Below are 27,508 nucleotides of genomic sequence, written 5' to 3' on the forward strand. Positions count from 1 at the left end.
GGGTGTCTGACCCAGAAACTCGCGTGTCCGTCCGCATCCCGCCCGCGCCCCCTGCCGGCATGAGGGGGCACTGCCTGGCCGCATCCTGTCGGAGCGTCCATGCTCTCTGTCAGCAGAGGGAGGGTGGACACTCTCGGGGCTGGGAAAGTAAAGGGCTGAGGGCCAGAGAGGAGCCCAAACCCCGCCGGGAGAGCGCGGGCGGCCCCCACGCAGGCCCTGGGCGGAGACCGAGAGCTGGGGGCGTGGTCCCTAGCGGGGTGGGACCTCAAGCAGGGACCTGGCCAGCTCGCGGGCCCAGACGTGGCGCAGTGGCCGGACGGTTCACCTCTAGCTTGCGGATCATCTTCGGCCGGGTTTCAATGCGCCTCCCGCTGCTTTCGCCGCCTCTGCTGCTGCTCCTCGCGGCAGTCGCGGCCGCCACCACCGCCTTCCGGCCCGACTGGAACCGTCTACACGGCCTGGCCCGAGGCCGGGTAGAGGTGAGTGCGGCGGCCCCCAGGCTAGGCACCACCGACCCCTAACCCCGTGGCCCCTTGGCTTTGGAATCACCGCCCGTTTTGACCCAGGACCCTCCCGACTCCCATGTCCCCCTCGGCACCAGGACTGTCCCTCCCACTCCCCAGCCCCAGAACGCCCCAGCACCCACCGTGGAAGCCCGAGACCACCGATCTTGAGGCCTGGAAATCTGAAACCCTCCCCAGTTCCCCATCCGGCCAGACATTGGGCCCCAGACACATTGGCCCTGTCCCCTAACTTCTTCCGGCCTATGACTTTCCCAAATCTGTCCTCTGGAGTCCAACCTCCCATCCCCCCATCACTTCTCTTTTTCCTGGAATTCCTCCCCACCCCAGTTCTGGTTGGTCTCACTCCCTTTGCCTGGGAGACAGGAGACTTTCTGGGAGCCTCCCTGCCACCTGGCTGGGAACTGCCTTACCACTCTTACTCCTCAGCAATCCCCCCACCCTCCCCTGCCATGAAATGCCCCACCAAAGTCCCTGTGTAACTTGGATCATCACAGACCCTCTCTGGGCCTTGGTTTTCTGCCTGAAAAAAGCTAGGGGGGTGGCGAGGGCGGGGAGGAGGGAGGACTAGAATGGTAATTCTGGGGTCTGGACTCCCCTTCAGGGAGTACAGGGAGGGGCCCTCCCAGCCTCCTTTGTTGGGGAAGCAACCAGATGGTCTGTAGGGCTAGGCTGCAGGTGGCAGGGAGAGCCAGCTCTGCACCGGATGAGGTAGGGACCAGATGGTAGGTGTCTCTAATAGGGCCTCTCAGGGAAGTTCTGAGCTGTTTCCTTCTGGTCTGCCTCCACCCTGAGGTTCTAGGGGCCAAAGACCAGGTCCAGGTCTCTATGGCCTGAGGGGGTAGGGTGATCATTTCTCTTGGGCATTGGGCATGGGTCAAGAGTCAGTAAGTTGTGCAGGCAAGAGCCCCAAGGCTGGTAAGTTTCCTTTGGGTTTCTGGTCTTGCTCCTCTTTTCCTCTGGTGTGGGTGGGCCTCGGCTTTCCCATCTGTACAGAGTTCCTCCTTCTACCCACAAGGGGCCTCCACTTCCACATCTTAGGAACTGCTGTTCCAGGGAGTAATTCACAGCTCAATCCAATGCCCAGCTGGGGAATGAGGGTGAGGGTAGATGTGTTACTCCTGACCTATGCCATTTTGTTCCCCTCCAGACATGTGGGGGATGACAGCTTAATCGCCTGAAGGAGGTGAGTTTGAAGGAAGGGATCCCCAGTTCTGTCCCCCCTGAGCCTCTTTGGGGGTGGGCAACATGGTCCCAATGACCGGGTGGGGAAGGTTCCCTGGGCTGGGAGTCAGGAGCCTACACCTTGCTTGCTGTGTGACCTCACTGGGCTTCAGTTTCCTGTTGGTACCTGGAGATGGTTGGGGTCTGATGTTCTGGTTCCTCCCCAGGTGAAGGCCTTCGTCACCCAGGACATCCCACTCTAGTATCCTCCTTCTGTTCTTGGGGAGGGAGAAAGGGGAGGGTATCTGCAAGAATCTCCTTCCACTTAACTTCACAGATAGGGATGACAAATGGTCTTCAACTAACAAGTGGGATTGATTGATAGTGGCTGCCCAGCGAATTCTGAGGTGGTCTTGGATTGGCAAGAGAAATTGACTAGTGATGACTGCCACAGACACCGGCACAGAGAGGAGACCCCCTTACTTCTTCGAACCCTAATTTCCTCACGTGTAAATGGGTATCCCTGCCCTGCTTGGGCAGACGAGGTAGTGTTCACATCGGCAAGTCCCCAGGAGACCCCACCTGCCTCCGCCCACCACTACCCACCTTAACACCATCTCCAGCCACAACCTGGTAATGAAACACCTCCCAGGGGCCGACCCGGAGCTCGTGCTGCTGGGCCAACGCTTTGAGGAACTGGAGGTGAGGCCTGGGGAGGTGGACAGTGGGGAGGAGGGGCGAGAGGTGGGGCCCGGCGCGCTGACCCCGCCCCTCTTCTGCTTCAGCGAATCCCACTCAGCGACATGACTCGCGAGGAGATCAACGCGCTGGTGCAGGAGCTCGGCTTCTACCGCAAGGCGTCGCCCGACGAGGCTGTGCCCCCAGAGTACCTGCGGGCGCCCGCTAGGCCCGCCGAAGGCGCTCCTGACCGCGCTGACCTGTAGGTCTGGGGACGCGGCACCACCCTGCCTGAGCCCTGGGGACAGAATGAAGCGCTCAGCGGCCCGGGAGCACCACCCTCGCTGAGGGCCGACGCCCAGTCCCCGAGCCAGCAGGGATGGAGTTGCGGGGGTCCCTCCTAACCCTCTTTCTTCCCTTCCCAGCTCCACTAAATCCCCTTCCGCCTTCAGCGAGACTCGACTCCTTCTTTGATGCGGGCGGGTGAGGAATAAGAGCTCCCCGAATACCCATAGGAGACCGCGCATCCCCAGCTGCCTGGCTGCCAGAGTGGGGACGTGGGCACACCTTACCCAGCTGCCCTCCATTCAGCCCCCCAAGGGAGGCAGAGAGGAATCAGGGTCGTTGAAAACCAATAATTTATCAAAACGCTGTGTGTGTATGCGTGGAAAGGTGTCGCGACAGACAGGGCAGCGGTGGGCAGGCGCACAGGGAGGGGACGGTGCCTGGATGGTGGGGCAGCTTGCCGCTGCGGCCTTGCGGGCGGTGGGGAAGCTAGACATTCTTGCCGCGCAGGCGCAGCTCGTGGCGCCGCAGGTGGTTGTAGAGCGACTGCACGTAGGTGAAAACGCACTTGGGGTCGGGCTTCTTGCCCATGATCATCATGTCCTCCACCTCCACGAGGGGTACGCAGTCCACCAGCATCCTGCGGGGAGGGGGGCACGGGGGTGGTTGTCAGTGCCGGCCCTGACTCTTGGGGCGACCCTCTACCCAGAGGTCTTTACAACGCCGCAGCCCGCTGGTCTTCCATAAACTCGACTCCTGATCGACTGAATGGGGGAAAAGCCTTCTAGGAAGGCAGAAGCCCCAGGCCCCAGCCACCCAAGCCTGGAGGCACCTCTGTGGGGAGCAAGGCCAAGGCATGTGGAGATTAAGGAGGAGATCCTTGCCCCATCCCTGCGCCCAGGCGCAGCAGACCCAGCGCAGGGTTGGGGTCTCAACCCCTAGCCCGGGGGAGGTCCTCACTCCAGACCCCACCCACTTCTCTCTGGAGGGCCGCCTCCTTCTCACCCTCAATGGCACACTCCAGCTGGCACAAGCCTCTCAGTTGGGCCGTTGTACCCAAGGGGCCTCAAATCTTTCCCTGCACCCAGGACCCACTCCAGTGACCCTCTGGGCCCAGGATTATCTGCCAGCTCCCTGGCTTGGTACCTCCTGCAGAGCAGCCTGAGAACCCCCATCTGCCTCAAGGGACATCCCTGCTGTGTGAGATGGTGGCCAGGGAGGTGTGTGTGTATGTCTGAGAGACAGTTCTTTAACTCTTATTACCCACTTGGGTAGAGCAGGGGAAGCAGATGAGTGTCCCAATCAATACGAACTGGACCAACTACATCACATTCAGGGGCAGGACTTGCTCCCTCCCATGTGCCATGCCTGGCATATATATGACAGTTAGCACTGTCAATGTTGTTAAGTGAGTTTCCTTTGGCAAGGAAGGCACGAGGGCAGGAATTGCTCCTGTTCCCAAGACACCCAAGGGCCCAGGACTACCTTCCATCTTGTGCCTTCAAGGTCAGACCTTCAATGTCAAACAATGTAAGGGCTGGGGCCTACTCTCAGCTCACCAGGACTCCTTTGGGGAAGAAGCCTGGGAAGCAGGAGACCTGTTTCTGTCAAGGCTCTACTCTTGGCCAGCTGTGGAAGCTAGAGAAAACCCTGCCCCGTGACTCAGTTTCCCCATTTTTCTGCAATAGTATAGTCATTCTTTGCTTCATTTGAGTCCTTGGAAGCACCTAGGATGAGTGAGAGGTTTCTGACTCTCTTGTTGAGGTGCTATGTGCCCTTGAGGTTGTCTCTGCCCCAGCTTGTTTCAGTTGTACTATGGTGAAGAGGCGGCCTCTCTTTGCAGCTTCTTCCAGCTGTGGCTATCTCCCCAGGGATCCTGGCCTCTCCCAAAGTGGAGCTCCCTCCCATCTCTGGTGTCTTCCCTGGAGACCTTATAAAGCCATTGTTTACACCGGGGCTCACGGCTCAGGGCTCCTGCTGCCCCAGTGACAGGCCAAACACCAGGCAATTCGAGCAACAGCACGGCTGAGTCACACTTTCCAACTGGAACAGGGCCGGACTAGGCCCCATTCCCTCCAGGCTGGCCTGCTGGGCAGCAGCTCCTAAGTCCATATATGACCTGGAGACAGCACCAAGCCCATCTTTCCCTCACCTGCACAGCTTCTCTGAGTATATGTGTGCACGTGTGGGCTGCCCCCCACAATGGCTCCAGGCCCCAAGGGGCATCTGAGTGCACTGCTAGCTCTGTCCCTGATTCACATTACTTTAGGCAATCCCCTTTCTCCCTCTGGGCCTTCGTCTTTTCTTCTCCCTACAAAATGGGTGGGAAAAGTGATGGGGCAAGGAAAACAGCCACAAGGTGGGGAGTCTGGAGTTCCAGTTTTTGGCCCTAGCTCTGACCTAACAACCCCTGGCACGCTCTGAGCCCACCTCTCTCCTCTGAGCTCCTGGTCTGTAATGGGCAGTTAGCGCAGGATCTGAATTCTCTACTGTGGCCCTGAAGTGAGATGACCAGACAGGAAATGCCACAGCTGGCTTGGGGATCCAGGACTCCCACCAGAAATAACTTCCTATTAAACTGGCCTCACGCCTGAGCTCCTCAACTTGGAGCATGGCACCCCCAACTTCCCAGTGCACAAACTGGAGGCCTGGGAGGCTTCCCTGACCCTCATTCTCCCTCCCCAGTGGGTCCATCAAAAACCCCACCCCTCCGCTTAAGCTTCTCTAACTGTCTAGTCCATCCCCTCCCTCCCCATCCCTCATCCAGGCCTCACTCAAGGATTGTTCTTCAATGCTACCAGACCACATATATCCCTTCTCTGTTTGAAAACCTTTTATGACTCTTGTTGTCCTCAGAAGGAAGTTCAGACTCCTGACTGTGACCCCTTCCTCCCCCTCACATCCAGACTAAATAAACTTCCTTCCCTTCCTGGGTGTGCCATGCCCTCCACCTCCCTCGACCCCACCCCTGTGCACTGGCTGATCCCTCTGCCTGGGACTCCCTCTCCTTAAGCCTGAACTTGTCATTCAGATGCCAGCTTAGTTTGCACTTTTTTGAGAGCTGTCCTGGACCTGCCAGCTGGGTCGGGTGTCTCCCCGGGGATCCCATGGCCTCCTGGGCTTCCTCCATCTCAGTCCTGCCCACCTGGCTCATCACTGCCCATTGAGGAGAATAGCCTTGCCTGTGAGGTCCTGGACAGAAGATAAGGCCGTGCCTGGCTCCTTCTGGCTCTTCTCAGGGTCCCCCTGCTTCCCCACCCCCACTCCTGCCATTTCCCTGGCTTTTCTTTGTGCCCCACTGAGCAGATTCCAGCGGGGCAGCGTAATGGGACAGGGGAGCAAGGCGGCATTCCTCACCGTGGGACCCCAGCAGGGGTTAGGACTTTTTGGTTTTTACCAGCCCCTTCTGGACCAGACAGCGGTAGAACTCCTGGATGTACGTGTACACGCACTTCCAGTCAGGCTCTCGAAGCCGCACCATGTCCTCTGTGTCCAGGAGCTGCGGGCAGTCCGCATGGGTCCTGGGGAGGGTAGGGGGCCGGGAAGGGGCAGGGGGGCGGGGCCCGAGCGGGGCAGCAGGGGAAGAGGCAGAAAAGAGAGAGGGGAGGAGAACAGAGAGACACACACATACACACACACAGAGACATGAGTTCAGTTACGTTCTCAGTGCTGCAGTCTGCCAGCCCCCCGCATGCCCCCTCCCCATTGTGGACGTGCCGCTCACTACCCATCACTAATGGTGTGCAATGCAGACAGGGGTGGGGGGCCAGATCAGTCACAGGTGCAGAGAACTCTCGGGGCAAGCGGGAGGGAACAAGGGGTGGGGGCGATGGCGTTGGCGCTGAGGTTGGAGAGGAGGGCCGTGCCCCAGGGAGGGGGGGTGAGGGAGGCGTGAGAGGAGGTGGAGGGAGGAGAAAGAGGAAGAAATCCGGGGTGAAACCAGAAAGAGAAAGATAGAGGAAGACAGATGGAGGAGGGTGCTGAGGGTGAGGTGAGCAGATGGGGCAACGATTCCAAAGTGGAGGGCTTGCTGATGTCCTATATAAGCCTCTGGCAACACCTATATAGGCTGGGCGGGCACGGTGCCCGGGCCAGGATCCTCCTTTTGGAATCTCCAGCCGGGATCCCGTGGGAGCAGGAAGCTCTGGTGATAGTGGGAGGAGAGCAAGACAGAGAAAGGGAGAGATAGAGGGAGAAGGGGGCAGAGGGAGGATGGAGGGGATATGGACAGGGCCACCTGATGGGCCTTGGCCCGGGCTGGTAGGCGGGCCTCTGGCTCCTTCGTTCCGGTGGGCACCTGGCACGCTCAGCAACAGGTGGGTGGGATGGAAGAGGATGGGGGCTTTCTGGGGAAGGGGGTCTCAGCCGCTGAATGACAGTGCAGCTGACCAGCTCCAGGGGGCCTCAGGGCAGCTGGGCCCGGCCCAGATGCCCAGCCCCAGACGCCCAGCTGACACCAGCAGGGCTGGGACCCACACTTACTCAGCGGATGAGAAGGCCACCTCGAAGTTCTGGCGCCGGTTCTGTGGGCTGAGCTGCCCATAATCGAAGGCTTCAGGGAAGAAGTTGTGCACCAGGGCACAGAAGGCCATCCCGTCACTCCAACTCGAGGAGAAGTTCTGGATGTCCACATGCTATGGGTAGTGGGAAGACTGGTCAGCTCTCTATGTCCTCCACCTTCCAGTGTTTTGTTTGTTTTGTTTTTTAACCACACCATGAGGCATGCATGCAGAACTTCCCCAATCAGGGATCAAACCCATGCCCCCTGCAGTGGAAGTCTTAACCAGAGTCTTAACCACTGGACCACTGGGGAAGTCCTCACCCTCCAGTGTTTTGGTAATCCAGATCTAGGGAAACTGAGCTCAGAGAGGCCCTGTAGCTTGCTCAAGGTTGCACAGTAGGTAGCCTCCTCCAACTCAGTTTGTTAACTCCCGTGTCTGTTGCTTAGGGGGACAGAGTGACCAAGAGGCACAGCACCACCCAGCTAAGGCCATAGTCATGCCCTCATCACTCCTTCCCTTATGTACAGAAATTTACCCAGTGCCTCTGACAGAACAATGAGGAGGGGACTCTAAGGGTGGGGTCTGGCCCTGAACTGTGCCCACCATCCAAGGGCCCTCATTAGGCCCTGCCCCTTAATCACTTATCCTGGAATGTAGGGCATGTTATGTGTCCTTTGAGCCTGTTTCATCCCAGAAGAGGAATTCCCATCTTCTCTGCCAGACATGGTGGCTGTGAAGGGTACAGCTGCAGTTGGGGCCTTGTGAGGGTGAGGAGGCCCTCGCCTGGCCACCTGGTCTCACAGAGCTCACCTCGTAGCCACGCGTCTTGGCTCGGCACCAGTCCAGCAACATCTGCTTGATGCTGTTGGCATTGGGGACACCGAAGCTGGTGGAGCGCTGCACAGCTGCGCGGGGTCCGCCTGAGCTGCTGTGGGGGTGGTGTCGGGAGCGGGGTTACAAGGGGCGCCTCTTCCATCGGCCCACCGAGTAGGCCCCAGCCCCGCCTTCTTTACCTTCAGGCCCCGCCCCCCACAGCTCCAGCCGCTCCCTTCTCGTCTCTGGCCCCGCCCACCACAGCCCAGACCCCGCCCCGTGCGGCCCCGCCCCGCCAACTGCTGCTCACCACGCGGTGCCTTCCTTCTCCAGCTTCTCAATCATGGCCTTGCGCGCCTGGGAGGCCGAGGTCTTGGGCAGGCTCTGCGCCTTCATCAGCTCTTTCTTCTTCTCTGCCTGGAGTTTCTCCAGCGCCGCTAGGCTGCCGGGCCGCGGGCTGGCTTCATCCTCTCGGTCGAAGATACTGAGGGGTGGGTATGCCACTGTTAGGGCCGGGGAGGGCCGCTCCTGAGCCTCGATCCCCACGAGTCAAGGGAGGGGCCTTGTCACACTCCAGATCCTACTCTCTTGCGGTATCTTCACCACCGGCAACGCCGGCCAGCAAGGGCGGTGCTCTCATCACATCCATTTTACAGAAGAGCAGACTGAGGCTCAAACGACAAGAAAATGGGAGCCAAGCTCTTTTCAACAGACTTGGACCCTGGGGAGTTTTCTGCGAAGGCTCATTGTATTGTCAGGTTACAGGTGAGCTTAGATTCTGGGTTCTATCAACTAATAATGACAACCAATGTGATAACAGTAATGGTAATAATAATAATAGCTAGTGTCTATTGAGCCTTTTCTATGTGTCATTTTAAACTTCACAAGAGTATGGAGGGGCTCTTACCACTTCCACTGAAGATGAGGAAACAGAGGCCTTTGGCCTTAGATTTCAGAGAGCATGGGGGGCAGCGCAAGGACTTGAATATAAGTCTCTGACTCAGAGTTCCTGGACCCCTCTGGTTCCCAGCCTGAATTCTGATCCTACCTGCCCCAAAATGCTCTATAACATCGGGTGTATCCCACCTTCATGGGGCTAAGATGTAAAGATGCTCTGTGACATGGGACATGGTCTGTAGACACTGGGAAGTGGCAGTGCCACCAGCAGCTCAGTGTGGTGGGGAGGCTCCTCTAAGACCCCGAGCAAATCTCTGGCCTCCCCCATGGTGCGGTTGAGAATTAGGTGAGATGGCAAGGCAAGCAGGAGTGGTTTGACTCCCACTCTGCCCCTCCCTGGCTGTGTCCCCTCTTGTAGAATGGGTGTGCAGTGAGGTCCCCTGAGACACTGACTCCTCCATGGTCTGGGAGTGGGTACCTGTGCTCACCTGCCCATCTTCTTGGATGATGAAGAGGAAAAGGTCTTAGTTTGCATCATGGTGCTGCCACCACCATCTGCAAGAAAGGGGAAGGGGAGCAGGGTGAGGTCCTGGGCTGGATGTGGGAGATGGGGCGGGAGGTTGGTAGAGGGATGGAGGTAGCCACAGGCAGAGAAGAGAAAGTGACGGCTGGACAGAGAGACACACAGATGGAAGTTCGGAGAGAGTTTGAGGAAGGTGGGCTGGCAGGCAGGCATGAGAAGACGCCAGGCAGCCTTACTCTCTGAGCGCCTCACAAAACTTGACTCCACCGTGGTGGTGCGGGCCGTCCGTCTGCCATCATCTGTGGGGGCAGGGATGAGAGGAAGGGTGTGAGGGGCACAGGGTCCAGCAAGGTAGACATGTTCCCACCCTGAGCCCTGATCTCTGCTCAGCCCCTTACTGGAGTGGACGAGCCGCTCGGTCTTGGTGACAGTGCTGACAGCTGAGCCATCGGCTGTCTGTTGGCTGTGTCGCGTGGTGGTCTTGGTGGCCGTGTTGCCACGGCCCTCCCCTGGGCGGGCCTGTGTCTCTTGCAGCCGCCGTTCCCGTTCCTTGTCCCGCTGGTCTGGGCGGGGAATGCCCCACGCATGCCCAGAAGGCCGCCATCGCCCACAAAGCACATATGCACGGGCACACGGGGCACACAGATGGGGTGGAGGGCAACTTGTTAGCAATACTGAAGACACAGGGGACAACGGTCCTCTCTAGGAGTAGCTGGGGGTGAAGGGGTAGCTATAACTTGGGAGGGAATGGCGGGGTGTGGTGCACTCAGAAACAAGGGGACATGGAATAGTTGAACTCAAAGGGAAAGTATTTGGGTCCAAGAAGGGAGTTTCTGTGGGAATGAGTAGCTGAGTCCGGAGGGAGTATCTCCATCTAGGGAGGAAGCAGCAGAGGCCAGGGAAGGAGAAGCTGAGTGAGGGCAGTAGCTGAGCGGGCCTTCAAATAGGTCTTAGCAGGGAGAAGAGCAGCTAGAGGAAGAAATATCTAAATCCACGGATGGAGTGATTGTAGGTATCTGAGAAGCAATTCGATCCAGGGAAAGGGTAGTTGGGAGAGAAGCTGACAAAGGGGGTAACTGGGCCTAAAGAAGAAGCAGGTGGGTGGGCATAGAGGCTGGGTGGCCATCCGTGGGCCCTGCAGGAAGCAGCTAGATCCAGAGAGGGAGTAATTGAGAGTATCTGGAGAAGCAAATGAATCTAGAATCTGGAAGAAGGAATAGCTGGGTCTGGGGAGGAAGTAGCTGTGTTCAGGGAAGGGGAAGCAGGGAGGAAGCAGAGGCTAAGGTGGTCATCGGTGGACCTTGAGGAGAGAGAAGCAGCTGGGAGAAGGAGTATCTGGATTCAGGGAAGGAGTACTTGACAGAACTTGGAGAAGCAAGGAGTAGTAGCTGGGGGAGAGAGTAACTGGGCCTAGGAAGGAGAAGAGAAGCTGGTTCTGGGTCTAGGAAGCGGGAGAGAAGCAGCTAGGGAACGGAGCAGCTGGATCTGGGGAAAGGAGGCAAGGGAAGAGCTGGGTCTAGAAAAGGAGAAGCTGAGTCTAGAGAAGAAGGTGGGGAGGGTGTTACTGAGCTGGAGTGTCCACAAATGTACCCCAATGAGGGGAGCAGCTGGATCTGGGGGGGCATGGGGCTCTCTACCTCTCTTCCTTTGTCGGAGCTCACGTAGCGCAGCCCGGATGAGCTTCCGCTCCTCAAAGTCCGTAGTCTGATCCAGCTGCAGACAGAGTCCCTGTCATTGCCTATCTGGTGCCTGCTGGCCCTGGCCCCTGCCAACCCCCAGTCCACCAGATCTGGCCATACCATCTTGTCCAGGACACTCTCATCCTCAATGGTCATCAGCTCCTCGGTGCTCAGAGGGCTCCGCCTCTCTGGTGCTTTGTCCACGCGGGTCTGCTCGGCGCCATTGGCCACCTCCACTGCTGCAGAGGGGGGCTCTGCTGGTTCTGGCTCCATCTGTGTGGTGCGGAGAGGGCATGGACTTTAAGCAGGGGTGTAAATGAAACCAACCATGCCCCAAAGTACAGGGGGCCAGGCCCTGGGGCTTCTGGCACAGCCTTTGAAATGCCGCTAGCCAGCTGGACTGCCTGCCCAAGGATGACCATGTTGATGTCAGGCTCACAGAAGAGGTACTGAGAGCCTTGTTGTAGGGCTTCCCATGTACCCAGAACTGTCTTATTACAATTAAGGGAGGCAATAATGGTGATTTCCATTCAGTGGTGAGCACTGTATGAACACTAGGTATTTTACTGTCCCTATTTAACAGAAGGGAAAACTGAGGCTCAGGGTAGCTGCATGACTTGCTCACAGTCCTTCTATAAGTGTGATGCAGACTGGGATCTGAGCTGAAGCTAGCCTAACTCCTGAATCTGAGTTCCTTCTGCGGCTTCATTCCCAGCCCCCTCCCAGGCAGGCTGTGCTCTGTCCTGCCTGCTCCCAAAGCCTGGGTCCTCCTGGGCCAGTGCCCAGGCAGCAAGCACATGCCCGCCCTCAACACACCAAGGGAGCTGGACCAGGGCCCATAGGCTCCTGACCAGGTGTCTGACCGGGGCTGCCCAGAGCCAAGTCCTCTCTGAAGCTCGCCCCGGCTCCCCACAGCCCCTAGCATGAATCACCCCCTAAGGGGCCTCCAACCCCAATCTAGCCCCCCACCCCTCCCAGGGCATCTTCCCAGCCCCTTGCAGACAAGCCCCCAGCCCAACTATCAGAGCCCCTCCCCTCCTGGCAGGGCCTCTCTGTTTGCTGTAAGAGTAAGGAGAGCCGAGGTGGCAGCTGCTTCAGGGAGGCTCGGCCTGGCAGGGGCAGGGAGTGGGGGTGGGGCTGGAGGCTGGGCCCCGGCCAGGGGCTGCCAGGGCAGCCGCCACGTGTGCCTCAGGGCACCATCTCGCCTCAGTCTTGGAGCGCTAGTGCCCCAGTCCCCTGTACAGACAGGTAAACTGAGGCTCAGAGAAGGTGGTAGGCCACCTAGGGTCACTGAGCAGAGGCAGAGCCTGGCTCAAAACCACCCGCCTCCCTGCAGCCCGTAAGGACTTACGAGACTGCCGCTGTGGGCAGGGCTTGCAGAGGAGCGGCGGCGGGTGCTGAAGGCAGGCGGGTGGGCCACAGGGGTCCCAGCATCCTCGGCCGCCTGGAAGAGGGCCTCAGGGTCCGCAGCGGCCAGGAGCAGCTCACTGGGCTCCAGCTCGGGCTCAAGGTCAGGCACAAGCGGGACCCCCAACCGCAGGCTCAGCACCTCCACCTGCCTGCCCAGCGCATCCAGCCGCCGGCTCAGCGCTGCTGTCTCCGCCCGCAGCTCTTCAGCTGCCCGGGCCACCGGCTCCACGGCCGAGGCAGCTGCCTCAGCTGCCTGGGTCACTGCCGCCCGGCCTGCCTCCGCCACTGCCCGCAGCTCCTCCAACGCCCGGCCCAATCTCTCCTCGAGGGCTGCGGCCAGCTCAGACCTGGGCCCCGGTACCCCCGGCATGGTGATGGTGGGGGCCCTATGGTGGGGTGACGAAGGGGGCAGTGGTAGGGACTGCTGCTTCTGTCTGGCAGAGTCAGTCTTTGCAGCTGGCCTGAGGGCGAAGGCAAGGGCAGTGGGCCTGCCCCGCCCCTGCTGGCCTCCCAGCCCGCCACCTGCCAGCTGGGGCTGTAGCCCAAATAGAAACCTATTCTGGGCTCCCTCTGGAGGGGGCAGTGGGGGAGGGGTGGCCTGCCCAAGCAGGCGGACCGCCAGGCCTGGCCCTGGCCCTGCAGAGATCACAGACTGGCAGTACAGCAAGTCTGCACAGGTTCTGAAGGACTGCCGAGGCCAGGGCCCCATGCCCCATAGGTGGGGAAACTGAGGCAGGGAGTAAGGCATGGGCCTGTCTGGGCCACCACGTGCATTAGCCGTGAGCACCCAGTCTGCCAGACTCCAGAGCCTGCGTCCTCTGCCCTCATGCCATGCTGTTTTAGAAAGCTTTGAACCGATGGGGGCAATGGAGGCACAGAGAGGCGGGACTTCAAGCAATCTGTAGTAGCAAGTGCCTTATCCCTGAGATAAATGTCCTCTGCCTGCCTCTCGTGCTCAGATCCAACCACAGACTCTGAGCAAGTGCATTACAGGCACACGATTTGCCTCCCCTTGGTTCTGGCTGGGGAAACTGAGGCAAGTAGGTGGTCATACCTGGCGCTCCCTGTGGCACCTCCCATCCACCCCAAGGGCCTCAGCCACCCTCTCCTCACTCCCTTGGCAGAGAGCAGTTAGGTCCTGCTCTGTGAGGTGAAGGGTGCTTTCCTGCCCCCACCCTCTCCCTATCACCCTTGAGAAAGCCCAAAGCTGGCTCTAGCCATTTCACCTCAAAGTCCCATTCAGCCCCTGGAACAGCACAGAGGCCATTACCTGGGCAGCTGGGCGGCCCGCTGGGGAACCCTTCCCAGGCTGAGCTCCCAGCCAGCTGATCCCGGGCTCCAGAATGAATAATGGAAGGGTGCGGCAGATTCAGTTCCCGTGGCACCTGCTAGGCTGCTGCCTCACCTGACTGGCACCCCCTTGCCTGTCCCCCCTCAGTGCTTCTGCCCAGGCCCCCACCCCCACCCCGAGATGTTGACGCAGATGGTAATCACTAATCTCCAATCTCCTAACGGGCCAGGCTGATCTTGGATGAGCAGATGAACGGCTCTGCACCTTGGGGCTGAGGTTCAGTATAGGCTGGGAGCAGGGCCACTGGGGCTGCTACAGGAAGAGGGGGGCAAGCCCTTATTACCCTTCTCTGAGTCTAGTTGTCCCATCTGTTCACGAGGAATGAACCGACCAATTCTGGAGTAAGGACCAGAGATCATCATGTGGGAAGCTTAAGGCCAGTACAGAGTGAGCTTCTGACATGTCTAGTGGCTGATAGGTGGGGGTCTGGCCTTAGCTCTGCCACCAACTGTCTGTGGACTGTGGTCACCTTCTCTCTGTGGGCCTCAGTTTCCTGTGTGTGCTGTAGGGGAAGAGCAGAGCAGAGGAGCCCTGAGAGCCCTGCACCCTGAAGCAGTCTACATGAGGCGGCTGATGGTGAGGCTGGTGGGGTGAGGAAGGGCTCACCTTAATGCTGCAGCCTCCTCGGCTACCAGGGGAGGCATGGCTGAAGCTCGTGACGTGAGTGACACTGCCCAGCCGAGCCAGGTTCCCAGGGCTGCTGATATGCGTGATGGTGCTCTTGCCCCCACTGCTGGTGCTAAGGAGGGTGGGGGGCGCCCGCAGCCCCAGCATCAGTTCTGGATAGGGAGAAGGACTATGGTCAGGATCAGGTGGGGTGAGGGTAATTCCAGTCCAGGTTGATGGCGCCCAGTGCACCCTTTGGAGACACCCTGAGCCCTGACCACAGCATCTGTCCTATGTGCAGAGCTGGGTGGCTGCAGGCAGTCATCCCCATCAGTGGGGAGGCAGCGGGGAGGCCTACCTGCCCTCTGGTTGCCTGTGGGCAGCAGCACCCGGCCCGTGGAGGCCTGGCCCCGGCCATCCTTGATCTCGATGGTGAATGTGGTCTTCATACTGGCCCCTGGCTCAGCAGTGCCCACGGCCACGGCTAGCGGGGCACTGGGCGCCTCTGAGCGGGCCATGGGCCCCCCTGCTCTGTTTTCAAGGGGCCTGACAGCCAAGCCCCGCCCCCTGGGGCCCTCCTCCCTGGGGCAGCTCTGAAGTTGGGCCAGGGGCCGGGCTGTTCCTCGCTGATCCTTGTTGAACTGGGAGGAGGTGTCACTGGGGCCCCGTGAGGAGGGGCCCCTGGAGGAGGAGGCAGGGGTGGTGCTGATGTGGGAGGAGCCTGGGAGCCTTGCAGGGGTCGAGGGACCTAGGGCTGCCCGGAGTGGGCCTTCCTGGAGCTCAGCAGCCATAGGAGAATCGGATGTGAACTTGCGCACACGGTCCCGTACGGAGCAAGCCCGCTGGAACAGGGAAGGTCCGCTGGCAAGGGGGGTGGGCTCTAGAAGGGACAGGAGGGCTGTCAGTGGTGGGATGGGACAGGGACTGCCCAGAGCCCGGGGTTGTGGGAACTGGCAGTACCTCGGTTCTGGACTGGCTGGCGGGGGCTCAGCACAGACAGGGAGCGTTGGCAGGGGCGAGGGCCAGCCAGGTCTGGCAGCATGGGAAGGCGGTGGCAGCCATGTGGGCGCAGAGAGAGGAGAGTGGATGGTGGGGTCCACCTCTCATAGTCCTCTCTTCCACACCTTCTCAGCCTCCCAACCCCTTCCTGCACCTCAACCTCCCCAGCCTCCCCAGACCATCCTGCACCTCCCACAGCTCCTAGCCTCCCCACTCAGCTGCGTCTCTCTTACAGGCCCCTCCTTCCCTGACCCCGGGATAACTTGGACACTCCTGGGGGCTGGGGCTAGGCTTGGGCTGGAGGAAGGGTGCCCAGATTCTCCCTGCTGATGGGGATGGTGGACACCCCCCTGGCCAGCACTGCCCACGGCTCCAGCTGGGAGATGGGCGCACTCCCTTATTGGGGAAAAGAATGTGCCTGAGGTCTGTTGCCTTTCAAGGCTGCAGGGAGGCCTCTGGCCATGGGTGTGGGAGTGGGGGGGGTGGGGAGGGGTGGGGACACCTCAGGAGCAGTGGGAGGAGTGTCAGAGCCTGCCTGGACCTGAGGGGCACTGGAGCCATCTAGGCACAAGAACCCATTTTCCAGGCAGGGAAGGGGAGGCCCAGGGAGGCAGATGCCCCTAGCTATCTCTGCTGGAACCCTACCTGCTCTCTTTGTGTCGGAGGGACCTTTGGTAGGGCCATCAGCAGCAGGGGGCTCTGTGGGGCCAGGCAGGAGCTGCAGGGGAGACACGGCATGGGCAGGGCCTGACTCCCAGACTGGGGAGCTCACCTGCCTAGCATCCCTGTCCCTCATCTAGACTCACCTTGTTGACCACCTGCCCCTCCGTGCTGGGGGTGGCTGGAGGCTCCTGGGGCTCAGGGCTGGCAGCCCTGGGCGGGCTGGGAGGTGGCTTGGGGCCACCCAGAGCCTCAGTGGCAGGGCGTGGGGCCTCGGCAGGCTCCAGTGGAGGCTCAGGAGAGGTAGTGGGGGGTGAACTGTCGGCTGAGGCAGGTGAGCTGGGTGTGCCCCCAGGTGGGGCCCGAAGCAGTAGTGTCACTGTCGTCACGTCATGGCTGGTGCCACTGGGGGTTGGAGTTGGCTCTGGGACCTCTGCCTGCTGCTCCTGTTCCTCTGGCTTTGGCACCTGCGGGAGACCCGTGGGAGACCCACAGGATGTGGCCAAGGCTCTCCAGGCTGGCAGGCACCCAGGGCAGGGCATGCAAAGCAGAGGGGCTGGACACGGTTTCCTGCAGGCACATCTGCACAAGCACGGTCACTGGCACACCATGGGCCGTCTTTGATCCCCACTTCCCAACCTCTTGGCACTGCCTAGTCAAGGGCAGTTCAGAGATGACCAGATCCTAATGGCAGGGGTTGGGGACAGCAGGAGACCTGCTGGGGACTCCCAGACTTAATCAATTTCTGGCGTGGAGGCCCCTGACCCCTGGCCTCTGCCTGGTTAATTATGGGGTTAGTGGATAGTCCTGCCAGGACCAGGGACCCAGCGGCCTCTGCTGGCCACTTAGGGAACCTGCACGACCCGACCTCTCACCCACACTCCCTGGAGAACAGAGCCGAAACTGGCCCCTGACAGCAGGACCTGATAAGCCAAGGTAAGGAACTGGGCTGTACGGAGGGGGAGGGGCAGCCTCAGATGGTTTAAGCTGGGCAAGTACCAGGGTCTGATTTTCATTTTAGGGAGATCCCTCTGTCTGCTGAGTGGAGGCTGGATGGCCAGTGTGGGGATGGAAGGTAGGTGTGGAAGCGGGGAGGCCAGCAGGGAGGTCAACAGGGTGGTAATGAGTGACAGTCAGGAACCTGGGAGCAGTGTAGACAAGCTGGTTTTGCGGGGGAGGCCTGGGTAGAGACAAACTCTGGAGTGGAGACATGTGACTAGAAGTTGCCTGGGAGAGTGGGCAGAGGCCTGACAGAGTCCCACTGTCCCCCAAACACAAGCTGGGGGCCCCCTCAGTTAAGTACCAATCTAGCAAAGACACATAGGCGCTCTGTGCTGCTGGCGTCCATGGGCACAGGACCTTGCCCACACCCCTTACCTCACACCGGTCCAGCCTGTGTGCTGCCCGCCCCTTGCTGTCCTCTCTTGAGCCACTGCTGGGACGTCCGCTGCACAACCTTCCAGCCAATGTGGCGGCTGGAGGGAAAGGGAGAAGTGTCAGGTGAGTGGCAGGGGGTCAGGGTGAGGCGTTGCTGGGGGCAGCATGCAGCAGGGCAGGGGTGGGGCCAGGGCAGGGCACGTACCCTCAATCTCCTGGGCCCGTACACGGCGGATGGCGGCTCGGATCAGCTTGCGTTCCTCGTACTCAGCAGCGCCTCGCAGCTGTAGGTGAGGGGTGGGCCACGGGTATGTGGAGTCCAGGTCTTCACCTGCCCTGCCCCCATCCCCTGCCCTGGCCCAGGCCTCACCAGTGTGGTCAGCTCCTCCACATCACTCATGGACTCCAGCCGTCCTGCCAGCCGTGCCAGAGCAGCCTGCTGCTCAGCCTTCCGCTGCTGAGAGCTGCAGGGACACCATGACTATAACCTCCATTGCCAGGGCCAGGTCATAGAGGATGTGGGCTGAGGGCAGAGGCCAGGACAGGGTACCTGGAACCTTGGCAGAGGGGCAGGTAGCTGTGCACACCCTCTGGCTACACGCTGGCACACGCACGCCCATGGACCTGAGCGCTAATATCACATGGGCGTGGCCAGGACACCATGACCGGCATGTGGTCCGTGCCCACCAACATCCCTGTGTACTCCAAATGCGTGCCTGCGCTGCCATTTGCACACCCAGATGGGCAGCAGACACATGGCTCATGCCTGCCTGCACAACACGAGCTGAGCCCTGGCACATTCAGCCCCACCTGCATGTCCAACCCCTCGCCACTCACTGCAGCCAGTTCTCCTTGTTGTCCTGCCGCTCGGCACGGAAGCGCTTGGATGCCAGGGCCTCCTCCTCACGTTCCAGCTCCTGCCGCTGCAGCTCCCGGATGGCTGAGCGGATGCGCCGCCGCTCTGCTAGATCTGCTGTGACCTCCAGCTGCAGGGCAAGGGGTGGTGAGGGGCAGGTCATTTTGGCTGCCAGGGACGGAGGGCGGGCACTGGCCGCCCACGGCTTGGCCTGGGGCACAATGAGTGTTCTGTCTCCATTCCCTCTGCCCGAAGCCCGTCATGTGCCTGCCTGCCCACCCAAACTTGGTCTCAGGGGGAGACTCAGATCATGCAGCGAGGGCTTCTGGACAGCCCACCGTGGACTAAGATTCACAGAGTGGGCAGCCAGCAACCACCCACCTGTGCCAGGTGCCAAGTCAGGCGCTCATTCCTGTGACTCGACTCCTGCCTCTTAGAGCCCTTCATCAAACCCCCAAGAACCAGGGAGTCGTGGCAGGAGGAGGGAGGCCATCCTATGGGCCCCTAACAGTGTCCCTGGGGAGGGAAGGGTGATTGGGCTGCTGGAATCTAGCTGTGAGCACGAGAGACTCCCAAAGTACCACAGCCCTGCTGATGGGTGGCAGCCTCGTCCACACTGGACAGATGGGGAAACTGAGGCAGGGGCAGGCCCTCAGGAGTCATAGCTCCCTGCCTGGCTGGGGGCTGTTGTTCTCTCTGCACTGGTCCTGCTCTAGCCATTACTGAAGGGGCAAAGGGGCCGGGGCTCAGAGTGGGAGGGCCAACACCCCTGGGTGCACTAGGGTCCACCCAGGGCCCTAGAGAGGGCGTCCATGGGGGACAGGTGCTCCCACCAGCTTCTTAGCCTGTCACTCCCTGGGAAATTGGGGGTGGCTGGTCTAACCAGGTCCAGGAAAGGGCACCTTCTCTGGGCAGTCAGCCAATGCTGTTGCCCCCCTCACTCCTCTACCCCCTACAGAGCCTCTGTGGCTCAAGGGAGAGAGGACAGGCCCAGGGCCTCCAGGAAGATAATGGCAGAGATAAGCCTCCAGTGTGGGTGTGCGCCAGGTGGGAGCAAGTATAGGCAAAGTGATTTCCTCCGCCCCCACCCCCAAGTCATGCCGGGGTGGGCCCTGGGCCCTCTACTCCCTTCCTTTTTAGTCTCTTCTCCCATCATTCCTTCCTGACCTACAGGGGAGCCTGGTGGGAGGGGGAAAGGTTTCAGCAGGGAGTGTGGGCTGGCCCAGCTTAGCCATGAGCTCACTTGTCCCAGTCCGAAGAGGGTAGAGACAAGTGACAGAGCCCTCCAGGGAGCCTTCAGTCTTCACATTCCTGAGGAGATATGGGAGGGCTCCCGGAAGGCTCAAGCCAGGACCCCCAGCTGGCTCCAGCCCCAATCCAGTCCTGGCTGGGTGGTCAGGATCATATCCTTAACATCCCTGGTCTTGGTTAACATCTCATTTGTCAGATGGGACAATGGCCTCCCTTTAGGGCAGTGGGTGAGGATGGCGGCAGTGACTTGGGGTCCCCCCCCACCTTGCGGAGCTATGTATGGTTGGTTCCAGCCAGTCAGGATGGGAGAGAGAGAAGTGAGGGCAAGTGAGGACAAGATACCCAGAGGCATCTGTAACATTTACTGAGAAACCATGTGCTGGATCCTGTGCTGAGCCCCTTACTTGTCCTAACTTCACAGAAACCCTAGGCAATTTATTACTCCCATTTGACAGATGAGGAAACTGAGGCTCAGGGGGAAGTGATTTGCTTATGGTCAAGTGACCTGAGCCAGGATTTGAACCCAGGTTTCCATGACTCCAGGGCTTTCCCTGGGCTGAGGATATCTCTGTGGCTGGGGTCTGTCTGCTATGGTGGGTACCTTGAAGATCCTTGTACTATATTGGAGACCCTTCCAGCCTGGACTAGAGAGGCCCTGGGGCTTAAGGGGGCCTATCATGTGGGGGGGTGGAGAAGGCTCACCTTCCCACCCTCAGTCCTGGCCTTGACTCAGGCCCAGAGCCCTCTGTGGTACACTAGGAGATTCTGGGCTTGAGGGGACAGCTGGTCCAGACCCTCCTGTGCAGAGGGTAAAGAGGCTCAGAGATGCAATGACTAGCCCTTTGTCTCCTGTGTGTCCCTTCCCAACCCCCTGGGCTCCAGAGATGGGGTTCTCCTCCCTGAAAAAAGCCTGATGTGGGAACTTGGTCACTTCTGCAACCCCTGGGAGCCTCAGCGTCCCCCTCTGGAAAATGGGAGCCTCTGTCTGATCCCCCGAGTGGGTGGGGCAGGGCTGTGGAATGGACAACCTCATCCCACTGGTCACCCTCCCGCATGACCCTTCCCTTTGGGCCTGGAGACAAAGGTCCGCCCACAGTGTCCCTGATGTGTGTCCTGCGTTCCCCGTCCTCTCAGGCCCCACCATCCTGAGTGGAGGGGGCTGTTCTTGGGAGGGAAGGAAGTACAAAGCGCCATTGTCCACTGGGGGAAAGGGAAGGAGATGGGGGGGTTTCCGAAACTGCCCAGTGAAATTCTCCTGGGAGGAAAGAGGGTGCTTCCTCTTCCCGGGGGGCCGGGCCTCCGGGTACTTTGTACCCTCGCTGCTGGGGGCGTCTGACAGGCCCCGGCGTCTTCCTGGGCCTCAATCTCCCCACCAGCACTACGGAGGAGACTTTCCAGGCATTCGCTCAGTCCCAGCTCCTCCAGTTGACCGATGGGGGACCGGCCGGCAGTGAAGCGTGGCCTAGCCAGGGGGCGCTGAAGGCCCGCGGGCCCCGCGACTGCAGCCGCCTGCACCGCCCACGCCTCTCCCACGCAGCCCGGTGCAAGGCGCCCAGCCAGGAGCCAGCAGGACAGGAAGCCGCCCAGGTTCCGCCTGCTTTAACATCCCCGATTACAGAGAGGAAACCCAGGTTCACAGGTCACCCAGCTAGTGAGTGTCAGAGCTCGATCTCGAACCCGGGACCGAGGCGGAGGGCGTCCCTATATGTGGCGGAGGAGCACGTGGTGCTCGTGTCCCCAGGTGTCTCCATCCCGCACAGCCCCCCTTCCTGTTCGCAGGAATGTGCAGGAGCCGAGGTTGGGAGCGGGTCCCCGGGTCCCCAGATCGGCCGGACGCTGGGGCTTGGGTCAGCTTTCCCTTATAAGGCCCGGCCCCGCGGGGAGGAACCCGGCTCCGGACGCCTCAGTTCCTGCCAGGAGGCCGGCGCCCGGGGCGGGACCCTCGGCAGCGCTGGGGCGCAGTAATGGCGGGCGCCCGGCGGTGGAGGACCCCGGTCCCGAAATGGGAAAGACCTCCGGGGTCCCGAGACGAGGGGCGGGGTCTTGCTAGTCCTTTCCCAGGGAGGGGGCCGGGGTTTGGGGGGGGCGGACTACAGCCAATGCTCCGGCTTTTCTGAAACCCTTTTCCAGCACCCAAACCCGCATGGGGTGGGGGGTGGCGGCTGGAGAACCCTGAGCCTCAGAGTGGACCCCTAGAGAAGGGGATGAGCAAAGGCCTGGCTTTCTCTCCACTACCCACATTAGGATTCTAACTTCCTGATGGGAGGTCGAGCTGACGTGGTGGGACCCTTTGGAAACCCATCTCCCTCAGGCTGCACACAGCGCCTGTGGCGGTGGCAGACACCCAAAGTCTAAGGTGCTGTCCGAGGACACAGAGGCCGAGTGCCTTGGGTAGATGATGGCAGTGGCTGGGCACTGCCCAGTGACTGGGCTGAGCTAGCTGGCTCCAGCCCCTGCCTCCAGAGGAATGGTATGGGGGTGGGGTGGGTCATTTGCCTTCTCCCAGGGAAGGTAAATCTTTAATTTACCCGCTGGACAAGGGTCAGGGGCTGGGGGGCGGAGCTCTGGCCCCTCTTCCAGTTCCAGTGCACCCTGCCCTTGCTGGTGGGCACATGCCTGCCCTGCTATATTGCCCCACATCCTCTCTGTGCATGATATGTGTGTTGGGGGGGAGGGCGGGCTTCAAGAAGCAGCTGGGGAAAGGGGATAGAGTGGGCCCATCCTTCTTCCATGCCAAGATCTGGGCCCATGCCTCATTCCATCCCCATGCCAACTGTAGGACCTAGATATTATGTTCACACACATTCCCCCCACCTCCCATTTTACAGATAAAGAAACTGAGGCTCAGAGTGGGAAAAATGACAGATTAGAAGTCACAGTGTTCATAAGGGTCCCCAAGGCCTGTCTCTCTCTATGGGCTCTTTTGGACTTGGCTTATCCAGGTCTCTTGGTCCCCCATGACCCCTTTTGGGGTTTGTTTGGATCCTGGCACACCCTTTTCCGAGCTGGGTGCCGTTGGGCAGGTGACTTCACCTGTCTGAGCCTCAGTATCCTCCTGGCTCTTGGAGCTACTGTAACCATTCTGTGAGATGGTGTGCTTAGCGCCCAGACTGCTCCCTGCTGTGCCCTGGCTTATTAATCATTGCTGCTACTGTTATCATTGGGCCAGCCTCCAGGGGTGGGTACTGCCCAGGCTGTTGCTTGAGAGAGGCAAATCCAGCCTCCCCACACCTGTGACTGCACATGGGTGAGTCCTTACCAGTTACTATTTAAACAGGTGGTGGCAGTGGGGGGCTGGGAGGAACAAGGCCTCAGCACCTGGCATGGACAAGCACATGCCACCAGGGCCTCTGCATCGGCCACGCGAAACAGGCCTACCCCTGTTCCCCGGAGCCCTTCTCCTGCGCCCTCCCCCATCACCTCCTCTTGTCAGCTGAGAGGTATCCTGGACAGGCCCTGCCTCTCTGGCCTGTCTTGTCTGTCCTCATAGTAGGGATAATGGAACCACTTACCAGCTTCCGCAAGGCTCCCTCATCCAGCCCAGCTAATGTTTCGTCCGCCATCTTGCTGGCCCCCAGCTCCGTCCGTCCCCTCCTGGTGAGTTCCCCAGTGCCTTTGGCAGCTGACACCAGCTCAGGGAATTCTGCAGGGGACAGACATGAATCAGGCCTTCTGGGGCCTCTAGAAACCACAGGCACTTGGGCTTTGTGCCTCAGTTTCCCCCTCTAAGCCATGATTATCCATTGGTGTTTGATCCTTATCTGTGATGTGACTCCTGGCTGGGAGGTGCCCTCTGCCCTAGAGTAGTGTGCTGGAAAACTCAACAAACCAAGAGTAGGAGTCCCTGGTTCCAGTCCAGCCAGCTGGACTGCTAGCTTGCTGAGTGGCCTAAGCTGGGCCCTTGCCATATCTAAGCATCAAACAGGGAGGGTAGGGACCTGGATTGTGAAGCCAGGGCCCAGTAAGGCCCACCCAAGCTGTGCTCACCACCAGGGGATGCCCACCACACTCCACAGCTTCCTGCCCCACCCACCCATCCCCAGGGCCTGCCCAGCCCCCACTCACCCCAAAAGCTCAGCCTCTGGCTATGGGCTAAACCCATATCCAAGTCCTTGCTGCCTTTGCCACTCTCATTCCCCCAGGTAACTTAAGCCATTGGAGGTAACATTCTGTCTTCTAACTCTTGAGGACAGCCCTCTGTACACACCCCTCTCCACTCCTCCCTTTCCCACCCTCCCCCTGATGCCAACTGCCCTGACCTCATGAAGCCAGGTGTCCAGGCACCCCGCTCCTCCTGCCAGTTCACACACTTAGAATTCAATTCAGCTGGAAGAGCCTTCAGAAACTGATCCGTCCAGCTTCTGGACTTAGGCAAACAGGATTGGAGAGACCAGAGGATTGTCATGGGGGAAGGAGGATCCCAAAGACCCAGAGGGCAGGGAATGGATTTAATCTTGGCCACCTCTAGCTTCTGAAGTCCCCTTCCAAAGTGCCCTCAGGGGCTCAGGACACTCCCTCTTGCTCTATCACTGCCTATCAAAATGGCCCCCTAAATCCTGGCCCAGCCTCCCAGTGTAGCTCTTTCCTTCCCCCTGCAGCCCTAATATCTTTCTGGAATTTGAGGGCCCACAGCGTGACACACCGTAGGTGCTTAGTTAATGCATGGTGACTGAAATGGCCCCTGGATTGCCCCCGCTCCTGTTGATTCATCACTCAGTCATCCCTTCCCCCTCCCCAGTCACTTGTCGAGTCATCCCATCCAGTGAATGGGTCTGGGGAAGGTCCTAGTCCACACAGTTGGGGTTCTTCGGACTCTGCCTGTTCAAGTCGCTGCTTGCTTTTCCCATCCTTGTAGGCTCGGACAGGTAGCAACCTCCCAGCCGCCCTCTGCTGGGGTCCTTCACTTAGCAATCACCAGACTTGGGTTCTGTGGACACTCTGAGTTCCCCCATGTCTTCTGAGGGGCAGGGGTCCCTAACGCAGAATCTAGGACTCCCAGGGAAGTCTCTTTCTCCTCAGGGATTCCTGCCGCTGCTCCACTCCAGTTCCATGGCTCCCTGTCACACAGTGTGAGGTCCCCGAAGATTGCGAGGGGTCTCAGAGGAACGTAGGAGCTTCCTCAGGGTTTCTGCCCCCACAGACTAGCACCCCTGAGGGTCGTAGAGCCTCCTGGAGGTCCGTGAGCGTCCTTTCCCCAGGCCTCAGAACTTTATCGCATGGGTTAGAGCCCCTGTGGATGGGTGGGGGCTCCCAGGTTCAGGAGTCCCATAACCCTGGGAGTCCACCTATCCGGGTTCCACCCTCGGACCCGTCGGGGATCCTGCTGCCGCCCGGAGGTCCGCACACCCACCTCTTAGTCCGGCCCGCCCGCCCGGCACGGGCTCAGCTTAGGTCGTTCGGGATCCAACAGATGGATTAGGAGCGGTCAGGCGGAAGGCGCCGCGACCGGGATGCCAAGCCCGCTCAGCAACCGTCCCCGGGATTCTGCAAGCGCCGCCCGTCCAGCCGCGCCAGCAGCCCCGCGGGTCCCGCCCCGCGCCATGGCGCCAACCAATCCTGGGGAGGATCCCGCCCACCCTCGTGCCCCATTGGGGAAATTCAATTTGACGGCCACGCCCCTAGAAGAGGCCCCGCCCCTCACGGGCCTAGGTTGTAGGGGTTTGCAGTCTTGGGGCCACTGTTCAAGCGGCCTTCGCTGGTCGGGTGGGCGTCACCAGGAGGATGCAGCTTTGCGCCAAAGTCAGGGAGGGCGCCCAAAGCCGCGGTAAGTGGCCCGGGATCGTACTATTCGCGGAGCCTTCAGGACTGTCCCTCTCCGCCCTCCTCTTTGTTCGTGAGACCCTGTCCCCTCACCCGACTCCGCCCCCTCCTCGCTTCAGTGCCCTGGCTTGGCCGCTGTCCCCAGGCTGCTTTCGGCACACCTGGTCCGGGTCACCTCAGAGCAGGGACTAAGTGGCCGGCAGCACCTTGACCCTACGTTGAAGTACCTCAGGGACCACCTCAGATGGAGCAGGGTCAATCACACAGCTCCCCTTCCCCAGCCGACACACTTTTGCACAGATACTGACCTTATCTGTCATGCTTCTCGCTTCCAAGCCCCTCAGCGTCGGCCTCTTGCAGCGCTGTGGAGTTAAATAGGGAACACGAAGTCCAGAATTCAACAAATGGAGGAAACTGAGACCCAGAGAGAGCCAACATGCCCAAGACAGCATGAGGAATCAACCAGGGGACCCAAGAGCTCAGACCCACTGGAGAAAACCACTCTGTCCCCTGTGATAGAGGTCAGGGTGCCTCCCAAAGGTCTCCATGGACATCAAAGGGAGTTGGAGCCTGGGAGGTGGGGTCTGGAATCCTGTCTGTCAAATAATAACAATAATAATATAGACTCATTTTTTTGTACTTGCCATGTACCAGGCATATAGTCCCTATAACGACCATTTGAGCCCAGGATTACTGTCCCATTTTACAGTTGAGGACAACAGCTGATAGGTAGTGGAACTGTGGTTCCTACCAGCACCTTCTGAGTATAGAATCTGTGCTTTTAACCACTGTGATATGGGGTTGTGGGGAAGTGGTTTCAGCCTGTTGCTCCAGCAGAGCCCCTCAGCCCCACTGTCCAGATCCTCTGTGACCACCCACTACCACACCTTGCCCCCATCTAGAGCGAGGGCCTGTATCCACTCTGAGACTCTTTTAAAGGTGTCATCTTACTGCATCCCCACATCCCTGAGAGGTGGTCCCGTTTTACACATGGGAAAACCACGACTCTGAGAGGGAAGGGGCTTGTTAAGGTCACACGGGAGGAGGAGCAAACAGAGCCCAATTTGGGGCTTTAGTTCGAGGTCCCCTTCTCCTGAGAAGGCCCTATGTAGGTTCTCTCTGGTTAACCTAGATGTCATTTTTTTTTAATAAACTTTATTTTTTAATTTATTTTTGGCCACGTGGCTTGTGGGATCTTAGTTCCCCGACCAGGGATTAAACCTGGGCACTTGGCAGTGAGAGCTGAGTCCTAACCACTGGACCGCCAGGGAATTCCCAACTTAGATGTCATCTTATTCTCCAGAACAAGGTTCAGCGCCCTGCAAAGCCAACTCGGTCCTATTCAAACCTCGCGCGCCCATTGGAACAGCCTCCTGGGGCGGGACATACGTAAGCCACCTGAGTGGCGGCTCTTGGCTCCAGTGAATGGCCTGCTTCGTACTAGCTCTGCCCCCACCCCCCAGGAGGGAGGAACGGCACAGGTGAGTTTCTGAGAGCGGACTTTGTGTCACACACGCGCTCACTAGTTCCTGGTAGTACTGAAGATAAGCATGGGTCCTGCCCCTCCATCAAGCCCTCAGGGCTGGGGTCCTCCTCCAGACCTACTTGCTTTCCCTTCCTATCTGAAAGGGGTGGGACGAGATGGTGGTGAAACAAAGATCAAAGGGCAGCCCGGTGTGGTTCTGGAGAAGCTTGCAGCCACAGCACAGGAAGGAGTAAACGTCCCATGAGGAGGGTCCTGGTGTTTACTGAGCACCAGTTGCATGCAAATTGACCACTGTGCAAGATAAGTATTACCCGGATTCTACAGAGGTGGAAGCTGAAGCTCAGGGAGGTGAAGGCACCTTGGCTGGTAATGGCATTCAAACTTGAGTGGAATTCTGCCCCATGCTAAAGCCCCTTTCCTCCACCTTGCCGCTTCTAGGATGGAGGAAATCCTGGAAGACTTCTTAGAGGAGGAGCAAACTGATCCTTGAGGAAGGGTGCAAAGAAATCCATCCCACAGAGAAGAGGGGGAAAGACATGAAAGAGTATTAGTGGCAGGGGGACAGTGTGAATAAAGGCCAGGAGGTTTGTAAGTGGGAAAAGGAGGAGAGATGGGCTGTGGATGGAGCAGGAAATGGGGATGGAAGACCTTCCATCTGTGAAAGGCCCTGAGTGACAGGTGAGTAGGGTG

General features: G+C 59.6%; 2 protein-coding genes across 4 annotated transcripts; one reads left to right on the top strand and one right to left on the bottom strand.

The window, feature by feature from the left end:
- The first annotated feature begins 299 nt into the window (after positions 1-299).
- On the top strand, positions 300-2,805 carry SELENOM (selenoprotein M). Its single transcript, XM_082852474.1, has 5 exons — positions 300-479; positions 1,672-1,707; positions 1,913-1,947; positions 2,309-2,387; positions 2,471-2,805. The coding sequence occupies exons 1-5, from the start codon at positions 360-362 to the stop codon at positions 2,627-2,629; spliced, it is 429 nt and encodes a 142-aa protein (XP_082708600.1). The 5' UTR covers positions 300-359; the 3' UTR covers positions 2,630-2,805.
- A 179-nt stretch (positions 2,806-2,984) lies between these two features.
- On the bottom strand, positions 2,985-25,018 carry SMTN (smoothelin). Of its 3 annotated transcripts, none has more exons than XM_082852640.1 (21): positions 24,923-25,018; positions 23,085-23,215; positions 18,303-18,451; positions 17,836-17,929; positions 17,671-17,749; positions 17,466-17,563; positions 16,235-16,555; positions 16,074-16,146; positions 15,390-15,461; positions 14,788-15,309; positions 14,430-14,602; positions 11,183-11,335; positions 11,021-11,096; positions 9,782-9,946; positions 9,620-9,682; positions 9,349-9,415; positions 8,274-8,447; positions 7,961-8,078; positions 7,131-7,282; positions 6,101-6,169; positions 2,985-3,288 (listed from the first exon to the last, which is right to left on the bottom strand). In XM_082852640.1, exons 2-21 carry the CDS (start codon positions 23,133-23,135, stop codon positions 3,138-3,140), a joined length of 2,820 nt encoding a protein of 939 aa, XP_082708766.1. In that variant the 5' UTR covers positions 23,136-23,215; positions 24,923-25,018; the 3' UTR covers positions 2,985-3,137. The 3 variants fall into 3 exon arrangements, with proteins under 3 accessions (XP_082708766.1, XP_082708765.1, XP_082708764.1); XM_082852639.1 differs by having other exon boundaries at positions 3,153-3,288; positions 6,006-6,169; XM_082852638.1 differs by having other exon boundaries at positions 3,153-3,288; positions 6,006-6,169; positions 9,349-9,682.
- Positions 25,019-27,508: the final 2,490 nt, after the last annotated feature.

This window comes from Leucopleurus acutus (genome assembly GCF_964270905.1).
Source record: "Leucopleurus acutus genome assembly, chromosome: 13".
Lineage (NCBI taxonomy): Eukaryota > Metazoa > Chordata > Mammalia > Artiodactyla > Delphinidae > Leucopleurus > Leucopleurus acutus.

Bases quoted from the DNA above. Each gene is read 5' to 3' on its own strand.
- SMTN (XM_082852638.1), bottom strand. From the start codon at position 23,135: ATGGCGGACGAAACATTAGCTGGGCTGGATGAGGGAGCCTTGCGGAAG. The intron at 14,603-14,787 runs GTAGGCCTCCCC...CTCCCTATCCAG, and splicing joins CACAGGCAACCAGAGGGCAG to AACTGATGCTGGGGCTGCGG. The intron at 11,097-11,182 runs GTATGGCCAGAT...CTCTGTCTGCAG, and splicing joins AGAGTGTCCTGGACAAGATG to CTGGATCAGACTACGGACTT.